Raw genomic sequence first — 13,930 nt, 5'->3', positions numbered from 1 at the left:
TGATCATCATCAGAACGCTATTTTTGTTTGAAAACCACGCCTTGCTGAAAATGACATGGCCTGAAGAAAGCTCTACAGATCACAAGGTAACGTCTACTATTTACTCATGAGCAATATATATGTATATATAATTAACTTATAGTCTTCAAATAATTAATTTGTGAATCTACAATGGGAATATTCAAGTCCTAGCCTCGCTTGTATCACTCTCATTCATCAGGGACGTTTTAGAACGAGGGGTGTGGATAAGGTAATTGCTTCAATGGAAATGATGAATACAGTTCATGGCTTCTTCGAGGAAACTGGAAAGGACGTTTTTGATTCTGTCGAGGAAACATGCAACGAAATGTAATGAAAATTACATCACAAAGTCTGCTGCAGCCACACAGTATTAATTAAGGACTCCAGCTCCAATAATGAAAACCCCAAGAGCACCATAGCCCGTCGAATAAAGTTTATATAACATCTGTTGTTGAATGCTTTCCTTTTCCTTTGTAGGCCTAGTGATTTCCATGGTTCCTCATGCTTAGTGGCTTCTCCTTGCTAGGCCTGTTAACTCTTAAATGTTCTGAGGTGGTTGCCTCAAGCAGACAGACATATGAAGATTCTCAAGAAAATCCTTTCTAAGGGTTCCTACTGTCATAACTACAAGACAATAACTAGAGCAAGCATGCTACACCGATATGTTAAATGATCATCAGTCGGGGAAGAGGTACATGTATTCTTTCACAGGTTAAGCAGTCCTTGAGAAACAGAGAAGTATATAAGCTAAACCAAATTGTATAGATGAAATTACAGTATATATCTTTAGTCTTTACTCAAAGGAAGCTTATCTAAGGTGTTGCAACAAAAATAGGACTGAGGACAACATAGAGAGAACAGAGAAGAAGCACAAAGTAAATTATTGCTGCAGCAAAACCAGCAATAAGAGCTATAGTCACATAGTCGCAGAAATCAGGAACTTGTCCACAAATTGGTAGCCAACCAGCATGAGTGTTCCCTTTCTTGCCCACTTGAGCTATTGCCAACGCAGCAGAAATGCTTGATGTGAGTAGCACTGTTGTGACCTATATGACAAGCAAGTTCCCATGACAATTCATAATTCATATTTCATGATCACAGAAGCACATATAGCTAAAAGGGGAAGAAGAAGAAGAAGAAGAAGAAGATCTGCATCATTAATTACCATATCTAGGATTACAATCAAGCGCCAAAACAAGCCTTTGAACGAGAGAAGGATAGATATAACGGTGTATCCACCTGCAATTGCCTCTCCAATCACCAAGAACCTAAATGCCAGCATTTGAGACCAGTAAAACCACAAGGCAGGCATAAAAATGTACTAAAAATAGGATGATAATAATGCAGGGGTCAGGGCAGAAAGGTGGGGAAACTAAACTTACTTGAATGCTGGTGTGTTGCTATATTTTGCAGTGAATGTTAAGTTCAAGACTTGGGCAGAGTCATGGCTGGTGACCATGAAGACAATTGCAACCACAGTGGCAGCCAAGGCAAGGAGCCTGAGGGTGTTGGTGAAAATCTTGTTACTCTTAGCCATGGAGGTTAAGCTCTTGTTGGATGACTAAAGTTAGTATGAAGAGGCAAACGCGGTGTCCATGGAAGTTCTTAAATGCAGAAACATTTGGACACATGAGCCCGGGACAGTCCAGGTGGGTGAAGCTAGCAAGGAGGTGTGATGTGTAGAAAGAGAGAGAGATAGAGGGCTGTGATCTCGTCTCCTCCAATGGTATCTTTCTGGAAACGAGGGTTGGTAACCGGTCAATGCATGGAGCTACAGGGTTCAATGTCTTTGATTTTAATAAAGATTGCTCCTAAAAATTATTTTAATAAAGATAGATTCTAAAAATAATTTTTTTTTTTGTTCAATTTGAGTCTCACTTTACCGATTTCTCCATCATAAAAAAAATTATTTACTTTGAAAAATCATGAGATATTATATTTTATTTTAGAATAATTCCTTTATTAAAAGTTTTACTTTTATTTGCTTTATATAAAATAAAATATGTTATTTCTCATTGCATTTGGTTATTTGGTTGTTTGTTTTTACATTTTAAAAGTGTTTTTAAAAAATTAAATTTTTTTTATTTTTTTCTTTGCTGCAAATTAATTTTTTCTTTGTGTTTTCAGATCTTTTTGATGTGCTGATGTCAATAATAATTTTTTTTAAAAAAATATTTATTTTGATGCATTTTCGAGCAAAAAACACTTCAAAAAACAATCGTTACCACACTTCCAAACACTATAATTTGGTAGCAATTGCTTTTTAAAGTGTTTTTCGCTCATAAATGCATGAAAATAATAATTTTTTTATTTTTTTAAATTATTTTTGATATTAGCACATCAAAATGATCGAAAACACTAAAAATTTAATTTAAATTAAAAATTAAAAAAATACTTTTAAAATAAAAAACAAAAACAAAATTGTGAAAATAGGCTCGTCATTTGGCAATTTCGGCTCCAATTATCAATGAGCAGTTGAACTACCAAAACCAATCCGGCCGGAGTTTTACCGCTATTGTCCACGCGGACTTTTTATGGCTAAGTAGATAGGTATTGGAGGCACAGTTTTCAAGCTCATCGTTGTACGAGGAAAAGGGGTTATGGGTTCTAGATTAATACGTATTTTTTCAAGCTTTTGATTTTTTTTAAAAGCTTTATATTAATATATTTTTTTAATGTTTTTTATTAGTTTGATAAGCTAATATTAAAAATAAAAATATAAAATTATATTTTTTTAATATATTTTTAATAAATAAAAACACCAAGCATACCTGAACACAATCTAAATTTTTTATGAAAATAGGGCTCACCCAACTAAATTTTATCAAATTAATTTTATTTACCAGATTAACATCTTATCTATTTTAACTAAAAATTTAACTCAAAATAAATTATAAATCCCAAATTTTCTAAGTTGAGTAGTTTACTCCATCGATCCCCAAATTTTCTAAGTTTGTGCAGCTACCTTGAAAGCCTTTGTGTTGTTTATCAATCCTGCATCATCATAATGCAAATTCTATTCTACTCTTTTTTTTTTTCTTGTTTTTATTATTTCATAGTTTTTTGCCTTTTATTTTGAGTTTCAGTTTTTTTTTTAGGTCTTCATTATGTTTTAATAAATAAATTGGAGACAAACTAATCTTAAATATAATGACATTGAATCGTGTGCCTAGTTTTTAAACCCAATTTGAGTTCATCCCGTTATAAACCCAATTTGAGTTCATCCCGTTATAAACCCAATTTGAGTTCATCCCGTTAATTTAAATGTGTTAACACAGGTTAACCATCTAGTAAGTGGCTAGTAATAAGAGTTTAGGACTAAAAAATTTGTTTTCTCTATAGTCTCAGGTTTGAGCTCTGTGGTTACTAATATAATGGTCACTAAAGGCTTATATGATCGTTAACTTCAGGGCTCATGAGATTAGTCGAGGTACACGCAAGCTGACCCGGATACCAACGTTAATCTAAAAAAAAAGTGTGTCAACACATGTCAGTTAATTTCTTTTATTTTATAAAAATAAAAAAATTTATATTATTTTTTTTAAAATAAAAAAAAAATTATCATATTTTTTCTACCTCAATCGGCTCAATTAATCCAGGTTTTTTTATTAATCATACAATGTCAATTCTTTTTTATTTTTATTTAAAAATAATCTGATTTAGTCTTTATATCACCTAAATTATAGGTTAACTGCTAAGTCAGATTAATTTTTCAAACATTGACTGTGGGTCATGATAGTTAAAAAAAACTTTCGGTAATAACCGGTGTCGTTTAATGACATGCTAAACGACAACACTCTCCATATTATTTCTTCTATTCACAAAGAAGTCCCCGACTTGGAGGGTCACGGCTCATTCTACCGGGCTACCGGCTCAATTCAGAAGTGCTTTATTAACCATAATGAAGCAAATGATAATATTTGTTTAGGAAGGCCCAGTTGTAATGCTGTTTGTCTATGACCACTTCGTTTTGGATCTGCGCCACTCAGTTGGGGGATGCTCCCTCCAGCTTGAGCCAATCTTTTCTGAAGTGCTTAGGAATGGGTGCCGCCATCCCAGTGTTTTTTTTTCTTTTCAAATCCATCTTTTTTTCTGGAATGTGGGAGCTATATATAACTGTTTACATTCTTGCCATTTATCTCAACTGTCAACGTTGGCATTTCTGTATACTTTTGGGTCTATGCTGATTTGAATGATATATTTCAAGTTTCTCTGAGAATTTTTGTCATCAGATGCAGCGATTTTGTACAAGTTTCTTTCATTCTTGATGTAGCTTTTCGAGTTATTCAAAGCATGAAGAAATATCTGTTATTTATCAATGGCTACTGTCTTTGGAATTTAGCCATTAGCTTGTCTTGGATTATGGATGTTCAGTCACAAGTAGTGCAACTGAAATTCAACTAAATAACATAGGTAACGAGCCTTTTTTCCCTTTTCTTTTCATGGTTTTTTTGGCTGTGGCAATGGTAAACTTGTCAAATAGTGTCCTTTATTTTTCATCTGCTAGTGCTTATCCAGTAACGTCGGAGGACTGCTTAGCGTTACTCTTCATTGCTGGAGCGGATAATGTTTTGTTATTCTTCAAGTTCCATCTCTAAACTATGTATCTACTAAATTTCAGTACATTGCATAATCCAACGAAGAATTCTATTTCAAGAAAAATATATTTGAAGTATTAGAAGTTACTTTCATATCAGTAAACAACGTTTCACTGTAAGAACTTCACCTGTTGCTCCTGGCAAAAACTTCATCACAGTTCCGACTGGCTTGCCATGGTGAACAGTCTTGCACAATTGAGATTTTTTGCGGTAGCTTCTTTATCAGTTTTTGAAGCTGCTGCTTCCCAGTGATTTTTATTGGTGTTGAACGCAGAGACCAGAATGAATATTTGTCAACAAGAAAAATACGAAGGGAGAACAGTGTGAGGTGGAAGTGCCTTACAGTATAGATAAAGGAAGCATATCAACTCCTGAATTAAAAGTTTAAAACCCATTGTCAATAAGCAGAGGTTAATGCCCTCTGCTTCATGCAACAATGCAGCACCTGAGCTTGTTAACGACGTTATGAAATGTTAGAAGAAGGAAAAAAAAAAAAAACTGGCCGCAGCACATCATAAAAATGTTTTCCTTACAACATGCTATCAGTTTTAGCAGGCAATCTCCTGAGGAAATTTTGAGGAATGGAAGGAATGCCAGCACGAAGTCTTGGAGGCCTCATTGCATAAGTCCCTATAACAAGAACCAAGTACTTGAACTGAACTTTATGAACCAAAAAACAAGCAATGAGACAGAATGCCAAAAACATTGCAGTAGCTCGTGAATCCCTCCAGCTTACAAGAGCATGAATCCTCTCCAATTGAGTTGCCAAATCTCCTATAATTATCATCCACCTCCCTGAAATTCCTCTCAATCTATCATACCTTGTCTTTAGTGCTTCACCTTGCTTGGAAGATGGAAACGAATCGAATTCCTCGTCAAGTACATCAGGTTGTGCAGTTTCAGCATGGGATAATTTGGTATCCATATGTGGAGGATGTCTTGGCCTCTTTGGAAAGCACCAAACTCCAAGCACGAAAGGAGCTAGAAAGAATGCAGTCAATATTAGTTTTGGGCACATAACCATGGCAACGAACAATGAGTAAATCAGGACTGTGATTGCTGAATTGATCTTCCAATGGCGTATTTGATCAAACTGCCTCCAAAGAACAACGATTCCACTCAAACATGTCATGACTCTCTCACAATTTGCATTTGCTCTTCTCAAGCTCCATCTATTTACACCTGTATCAAGCATGTACTCCAAAACCTCCCTCCTTAGGGGTGGGTCGGCACGACCAAGCCTCAAAGAGAGAATATAAGTAGCTTGGTGTCTTAAACTATCAAGCTGATAGACTGATAATGGTTGAAGGTAATGCATCATAGGAAGCAAAGGTTGTGAGTAAGTATGAAACAAGTTGATCCAGTTGTTGCAACTAAATTTCACAGCCAAGTGAAGCTCTCCCATTTTCTTCAATCCATTGGGTTGCAAGACTAAAAGCGGGTAGGAATGTGTATAAATCCTACCAGTTTCGAGAGTAGACAACCGAATCCTTACTTTGCCAAGTCTTGGATCACCCGTCCCATCGTTCTTGTCCCCTGCCTGTAAATGACAGTTATCAAAAACTCCAATGGTAACAACTGTATATGGATCATAAACATCCCAGCAGTATTGCTCATTCCACTTTGGAGCATAACTGTCTACTATAGTACTCGTCCTAACCCACTTCCGCCCGTATTTCGCTACACAATAAGCATCGGTAGTTCCACGACCATCCCTGGACTTCGTTGGTAGCAACCCTTCAGCTTTTAGGATACCTAGCTCCAAGACCCCGATTTTCTCTGGCCATAACTTGGGAGATGTTGCCCTCAAATCACTGCTGTAGTAAGTTGGTTCATCAAAAACATGATATAAACCATCTAAAAAGATCCTCAAATGAAGTCTACTGGCAAACTTCACTTCTGTCTTCTCCTCACCCTCCGCAACATACTTCTCGAGATTAATCCACTGAGCACCAATAGCTTGAGGCATCAACCTCTTCTCCACTTGGTGCAAAGGAATCACAGACCTCCCTAAACATACCTCCTTATTAGCTCCCATCTTGTCCTCCACACTTAAAATTAAATGATCATCAAATGGCTCTGCTGCAACAAACATCACTTCCTCATTCCAAGTAGGATTCGGATTCTTATCCTTTGAAACTGTAGTCCTCAAAACCAAGTTCCCGAGAACAGCCTTGATGTAAGCTTCTGGTTTCCTGTTCTTGTCTGAAGGTGCCAAATCCTGTGCCGCAATCACTTGAACTCTTAAATACCAAAGCACAGGGGAGAGGTATACATTAGAACGAATGTTTGTCACGCTTTTGCCGCTAACAGCAGCTGCATCAGAATGCCAAGCAACAGAAAACGCGTCGTCAGCTTGATTCCCTATCCAAGCAGATAACATCAACTCTCCTGCAACCTTAACCCCATTGCGATCCTCCAATTTATACCACTGTGGTGCCAATGGACTATTTGGTGGAAACCGCGTAGGAGTATCGCCCAAATCAAAGGAAAGACAGCCAATAATCTCGTTAATCGCAGATTCTTTATCTCTTACCAAGATCTCCAATCTCCCACCCTGAAGGCGATCTCTTGTGAAAGCATAGACTTCATTCCATTCCGGGTTTGAGGTCTGTTCAAAGCATCTAGTTATTCCCTTGTAGTTTCCGATCTTCAGCTCGACAAAAGGGTCACAAGTGCCAGTCATGTTGTTCACTGGCAAGCCATTGGCTCTCACAATTCTGACATAAAGAAACTGTCTTTGTTCAACTAGAGTAAGCTTGTCACTGCCTATGACTGTCCTTCCACCGATATCAGGTGATGTCACCTTAAGGGTGTAGTCCTTCTTTGGTTTCTCTTTTGGAGGCATTTGCTCAAACTACAAGATATAACAGAAGGTGAAAAAAATCAGTCACTGCTTAGTGTTGGATCTTTATTTCCTGTTAAGACATTTTGTTGTAGGAGCAGAGACCTTTCAAAGGAAAATTAATGTCCAAGTATATAAAAATACCAGGCCTCTGTGAAAGTTTTGAATGCCTGAAATCTGTGATCATAAGAGAAGAAAATACTGTCAGATTTGACAGTGTTGGTTACACAAAAGAACCAGGCAATCTACACATGTATTCTAGTAAAACAGTTCAATTATAATTCGATATAAATATGACGAAACCTAATTTGTAGCCAGGACAGAATTGCATAGCATCCTGATGCCTATCAAACACAGTAATTGCACACTTTGGCCCCTCGAGCTCCGGCACTTGAATATCCTATTAATGATTTATGAACAAAATCTTTAAATCATGATGATCTATATTATAGTAATATATAGCAGTATGATGTGTGGTTGCGAGCACATTGATCATTTTGTAATTTTCCAGCATATAATGATCTGATCTGCATAATTTTTTCTGTCTAGACATTCATCCGCCTAGCATACCTTGGAAAGTTACTTATAAGTGATGTGATGCAGAGATTATTACCAAACATAAAGCAGAATCTCTAAGAAAGCTGAAAGGCATAAATCTTAATAGAAATCTCAGACAAAGAAACAGTTAAGAAGTCATGTGACAAAACTGTCTTTCTGTCATTAGCCAGGATAAACACAAAGAATAGAGAGCTAACCTTTTTCATGCACAAAAATTTCCCGCAGACCTCATGCATGAAGTACAAATTGCTACAAACCCCATTAGCAAACCGTGCTGTAAATCAGTGAGAAATGAGAACCCTATACAAACAATATCCAAAAGTGCTTGGAATGAGTATTAAATTTTGAAAATACAGTAATTAATTGTTTATATATATATATATATATATATATATAAGAGAAAATGATGCAAGAAAATTAAAAAAAATTACATTATCTTGAATGTCGTAGTTCTTTAAGGCATTAGCTAGCTCTTTTGTACCAAGGGGAAAGCATGATTGGATTCAATTTTTTGAGAACATGTTTTGTGGCAATTGTTTGAGTTTTTCAGGTCTAAATAATTAAATAGAGAGATTGTCTATGCTAAAAGAATTGGAATTAATAATTACAATTGTATATTTTGACAGTAATAGCAATTGAAAATGGTAAGCTTATATTTCTTTCAGAATTATGTAACGTTTGAGTGTTGAATGTAGAATAAGCTATGTACCAGGGGACAATAAATGAAAGAGAACCTTGAGATTTTCCGTTTTCTTCTTGCAGGGTGGGTCTTGAATATCATTCTAAAAAGGAAATGTTTTTTTAAAAAAAACAATTAATAATAATACAATCAGGTTGTTTTCGAAATTCAATTTACATTGAATGCTAAAAGCTTCTTTTAAAGTTGTTATAATTTTTTTTTTGTTAGCAAATTGGCAATGTAAGAAAATATTTAACGTTGTAGGGATATAATAAATCCTAAAATCTTAGATATTTAGAAATAAGGTTGATATATTATATATTTGATTAATTTTTTAGTTTAATTAATTTGATATATTTTTCATAACAAAGGTGTATGATGACCTGATATGAAAATTCAGATAATTGGTAGCTAATAGCAGATGGTGTTTAGTAAGTTAAAGTCACTAGTAGTAGGTAGTGCTTAAAAAATAGTTTTTTTTTAATGTATGTGAGGACTTTTGATGTTTAAATATAGAGAGAATTTAATAATATATATATATAAAAAGAGAGAGGGAGCAGCCAAGGTACTTTTTAACGGTAAGAAATTTTGTTTTCAAATGAAAGGGTGTGGGCTCTGCACGAATTACACCTAAGTTCACAGCCTGACTCGTGTTAAGCCCAACTATGGATGATATCAATTTGAAAAGGAATTAACAAAACGAAAAACTTGTAAGAAAATGTTCCAATTTATGGAGGATCGATTTAAAAAAAAAACAAGAAGAAGAAGAAGAAGAAATAGTTGCGCTTGTGTTGGATCTCCTCACAGAAGTAGTACTATGATATTTTGGTGGTGTCTGTCAACCTGAAATTTTAGATGTAACTGAGTTTAATAATTTTATTTTTTAAATTTAGTTTTTATTTAATTAAATAATTTTAAAAATTGATATTTATAGGAAATATAAAAAATTAAATTATTGAGAAAAAATATATTTCTTCAACCTGTTAGTTTATTAATGCATTTCTTAATTGTTTGAACATAAGCTTGTATTTTTATTGTAAGCACTATTCTTTAAATAAAAACTTATCATGATCTTAAATACAATTTTTTTAAATAAAAAAATAAAACATTGTCTTAATACTAGGTAACTGATTATTTTTTCTCTTTTATTATTTTCTAGTGACCCTCTTTCTCCACTCTCAAACTTTATAACTAAAATGTAAATAAAATAATATTTTAGATCAAAATATAAAAATTTCAAACTAAAAAAATAAAAATAAAAGGAAAACCCATTTTTTTTGTCTCATTATCAATTTTGAGCCCTCATTTTCATTCAAATTGCACTTTAAAAAACAAGGAATTATTTAATGTTTTTTTGTTAAAATAATTAGATTCCCTACAAAACGCTGCAATTTAAAAATCAATCAAAATATAATTGTTTGGGGGACTCAATGAATACTACAAACCCAATAGCTAGGGCACTTTCTTAGGTTCGTCCAGAAATTATGGGATCCCACATTCTTATAATCACACGTATGTGTGGATCCCAATCTGAACGAGATCTATTTGAAAATCACCATGTCAATTCATGTTGAATTATAATCCTCCACAAAATGATGAATAATTGACTTTAGAAACTTCGAAAATAATGAAACTCGAAGCATTCAAACTCCTGGAAAGCATGATTTTTATGTCTAGCCAAACCTATATTAATTTTATTTTTTTTAACGTCAATTACTTCTGTGACTAACTACAAACTCCAACAAAGAACTCCTGCTGCCTCACCAAACTACTTGATTCATTACTGTAGTCATTAATTGATATTTTCCAAAGTCTCACCAAACAACTCTCTTACCACAGAAATTTCAGCCGTTATCGTTGGCCAGAACGTGAAAAGTAAGAGGTAATACGTAGCCTGACAAGGGTAGCTACAACCACCAACAGGTGCGTATGCAACATTGAACTAGTCATGTCCTCCTTACCATTATAGTAAGAGGATATTAAGAGATAATCACCTCCTGCAACAAAATTAGATTACATCCAAAATTTAGAGCCAAGTAAAAGTTAAATTGACACATGAACATGAACGAGGAGAATGCTGGAAGCAGAATGCATACGAGTTTCCTAGGGGCAGTATGTTGTAAACTAGATTGACTTTGGAAAGGAAGGAATTGGGTATCCACAGTTAAATGCTTGGAGTGATGAAAACTAATGCAGATATGCAACCTTCAATCATCAGGAGGGAAGTCCTCATCTGAAGCATCTTCCAGGAATGAGCCGAGGCTTTTCCTCAAAATGCTGAAAGTCTTGCCATCCTGTGCTTTTCATAAAGAAAAATGTGGTTAATGGTGTTGGCATGAGGGTGGGCGGATCTAATAATTCAGTAACCTGATATCTATAATCAGCATACCTGCTTTTTCTTTTTCAATGATTCCTCCAATTTAGCAATTTTATCAGCACAGGTTTTCTCATGTTCAGATATCATGCTTTTCTCTTTCTTTCCTGATATCGACCCATAACAGAATGAGTTGAGTTATACTTCACTAGAAGAAAGAAAGAGTTTTCTTGTGCAGTCCTTACTCATTTGTTCATATCTCATACACAGCCTTTCCTTGTCTTCCTCGAATTTGGAAACAGTATCTGCCAAACAGCATTGGAAAACAAATAGCACCGAAAGTGATCATTTGGAACTGAATTTGCTTGCCATAAAGAGAACAGCATTCTAACATGAAAAGGCAAACCATGAGCTGTTTTCTAGTTTTACTCTACGAGTTGATCCTCCCGAAATGATTCAAATTAAAGTAGCTCGATGTAAGAGCAAATCCTTTAGAATAGTGACACAATGCTTTACATTATTACAAAGTGCTGCTCGATGCACAGGGTCGAAAAAAAATCTGGAATTAATATCTAAGATTTTTCAGAGTGGTCCCATAAGCAAGCAAAATCATCTCATCTTCAACATAAAGGTATCAATTTTCAAAGAAACATTCAAATCGATGAAAGACAATAATATGGATTAGATGTCAGTAGAAGACAAGACAAGTGTATTAGGCGCAAATCCTTTTTAACCATTCCCACACTATCCGTGGCCCAATCTCCCTACTTTCCTTCACAAATCACAGTCTTATTCTACGTACTCCATCAAAACCCATGTGTAAAGTTGACTTTAGAAATCCGTTCAATCAACAATTGTTACACTAGCTCAGCGTTCATCAACAGTTGGGAAAAAGATCCAAGAAAATTAACCCCAGAAAGTCGGTAAACAAAGTACCTTTCAGGGCCTGCAAATGAGCTTCCTTCTCCTTGCAAAACTTGTCATATATCTCTTGAAACTTGGCAGTCTCACTCTTCAACCAATTTTCACACTTCAGACATCCAATCACATAACCACACCCATATGCTCATCATTAATTACCCATTCAAAAATCTTAAAGAAAAAACAATAAAGCAAAAATTTTATCTTCGTTTTAATCCCCCTTTCTTCTCTACCTACCTCTTTTGAGCTCTTTGAGAGTGCCTTCGCAAAAGTTTGCCTAACAGTTAAAAAAGGAATAAAATTAAACAAGAACATCAACAGAGTTTATCTGGCTTTAATAATGGCTTTGTTTATTCTTACTAATTTACCTGTCCTTCTCAATTTTAGACTTCAATTCATCAATCATAGACTTGATCTCAGAGCCCACACTGTCCCCATAAAATAACAAACAGTCAAATCACTACACAAATTACAGAGATCAATAAATTAATTAAAAGCAAAAAAAAAAAAAAAGCAAAATCAATTCTTAAAAAAAAATCAAAAACTAAATTCATATTGTTTAGAGAACTAGAATTACTAAAACTGAGTCCGATCAACAATTAAATTTATATGAGATATAAAAAAGAATTACCAAAATAACATATTTAAACACACAGAAGCACACAAAAAAAAAATCAGTCTCTCAACGGATTTGGTTAAAAAAATTCGAAACATAAGAAACATGAAAATCAATTTGATCGCCTCCGAAATCAAACACTTCATTCAAGCTTTTTATCACTAAAATCCTGGAAGCATTACTAAAAAAACTAGAAATACCATGAATCCGCGAATATATATATATATATATATATATATATATATATATATATATATATATATATATATTACAAATAACCGATTAATATCTAACAAAAAAAGACATTAAACTCTACTAGCCTAGAAATCGTCTGCTCGTTCTTCTTCAGACCGTCCTTTTGAGCTTTCTCTCTGATCTGGTGTAGCGCCGACATAATCCCCTTGATATCGCTGAAATTAAGATCATAATTTGAATTTTAGTATATTTCTTCATAAACAATGAAAAGTGAGGTGTTTTGAGGATGTACCTTGAGAGATCGGGATCGAACTCGTCCTCGACTCGGAATTTGGAAGCCGGTTTGGTGAGTAACGACTCGGCAACTCGCTTTTTGGAGCTTGTTTTCGCTGTTGACATTTTTGAGTTTTGAGTGAGGGGTATTTTCTTGTGGTATCTGGAATTGAAATTGAGACAGAAGGAGAGGTTTTTTGAAAACGAGAGCGGGAGTTGCGTTTTCTGTGTTTGGCGCGCGCTTGCTTAATTTGGTTTCTTTTTCTCTAATTCAAATTTGTTCCTTTTTTGGTAGTGTGCGGTTATCTCGTTTGGTATTGGTCCTTTGCTCCAATTGATGACTGCCATGCGGCAACAGGGTTAATCATGTGCACGTGTCATTACTTGTCAGGTTTGGGGAGAAGAGAAAATTACTTTTCCGCCCCTGCCTTCCCCCACACATGGCATGTATAAGGAATAGGATTGATTATGGTATTTGCTAGTGATGATATAAATGAGTAGATTTTTTTTAGTAAACAATGATTTTAGCTGGTATTTGGATAAAATCGTAAAAAATATTTTTGGTTATGATTAAGTTATAATTTCTTTAACATTCCAGCTGAAATCCAAACTATTTTAATTTGAAAAAAAAAAAATATATATATATATATATATATTTTGTGATGCAAGAATAAAAAAAATAATTTGGTATTTTTCTTCATAGGAGTTGACAGATGGAGTGGAAGGACTTTCTCAATTAGAGAGAAGAATCATCATCATTGCTGGTTTATATTAATGGAGTCTTGAATGGTGTGACTTTGTCTTGTACATCTGAAAAAACGAACGTTTTTTGTTTTTTTTGAAAAATAAAATTTATTAATTGGATATTCGGATCAGTTTGTGTACATCTCGACTAATTCTATAGGCCCTG

The 13,930-nt window shown here is 34.5% G+C and overlaps 3 protein-coding genes across 5 annotated transcripts; all 3 read right to left on the bottom strand.

Annotated features, from left to right (window-relative positions):
• Positions 1 to 764: 764 nt before the first annotated feature.
• On the bottom strand, positions 765 to 1,724 carry LOC18103019 (CASP-like protein 1C2). The gene is made up of 3 exons (XM_006377290.3): positions 1,404 to 1,724; positions 1,187 to 1,289; positions 765 to 1,067 (listed from the first exon to the last, which is right to left on the bottom strand). Exons 1-3 carry the CDS (start codon positions 1,556 to 1,558, stop codon positions 834 to 836), a joined length of 492 nt encoding a protein of 163 aa, XP_006377352.1. The 5' UTR covers positions 1,559 to 1,724; the 3' UTR covers positions 765 to 833.
• Positions 1,725 to 4,954: 3,230 nt separating this feature from the next.
• On the bottom strand, positions 4,955 to 7,593 carry LOC18103018 (FT-interacting protein 3). Its single transcript, XM_052445511.1, has one exon. It carries the CDS (start codon positions 7,465 to 7,467, stop codon positions 5,149 to 5,151), a length of 2,319 nt encoding a protein of 772 aa, XP_052301471.1. The 5' UTR covers positions 7,468 to 7,593; the 3' UTR covers positions 4,955 to 5,148.
• Positions 7,594 to 10,457: 2,864 nt separating this feature from the next.
• On the bottom strand, positions 10,458 to 13,272 carry LOC18103017 (uncharacterized). Of its 3 annotated transcripts, none has more exons than XR_002976765.2 (9): positions 13,040 to 13,272; positions 12,873 to 12,962; positions 12,305 to 12,364; positions 12,174 to 12,213; positions 11,952 to 12,045; positions 11,261 to 11,320; positions 11,091 to 11,182; positions 10,798 to 10,995; positions 10,458 to 10,698 (listed from the first exon to the last, which is right to left on the bottom strand). XR_002976765.2 is itself a non-coding variant. In XM_024581089.2 (9 exons), the coding sequence occupies exons 1-8, from the start codon at positions 13,144 to 13,146 to the stop codon at positions 10,909 to 10,911; spliced, it is 630 nt and encodes a 209-aa protein (XP_024436857.1). In that variant the 5' UTR covers positions 13,147 to 13,272; the 3' UTR covers positions 10,458 to 10,698; positions 10,907 to 10,908. The 3 variants fall into 3 exon arrangements, 2 of the variants coding, with proteins under 2 accessions (XP_024436857.1, XP_024436856.1); XM_024581089.2 differs by having other exon boundaries at positions 10,907 to 10,995; XM_024581088.2 differs by having other exon boundaries at positions 10,630 to 10,995.
• Positions 13,273 to 13,930: the final 658 nt, after the last annotated feature.

Source organism: Populus trichocarpa, chromosome 11 (assembly GCF_000002775.5).
Source record: "Populus trichocarpa isolate Nisqually-1 chromosome 11, P.trichocarpa_v4.1, whole genome shotgun sequence".
Taxonomy (NCBI): Eukaryota; Viridiplantae; Streptophyta; class Magnoliopsida; order Malpighiales; family Salicaceae; genus Populus; species Populus trichocarpa.
This window is presented reverse-complemented; position numbering and strand designations above follow the sequence as displayed.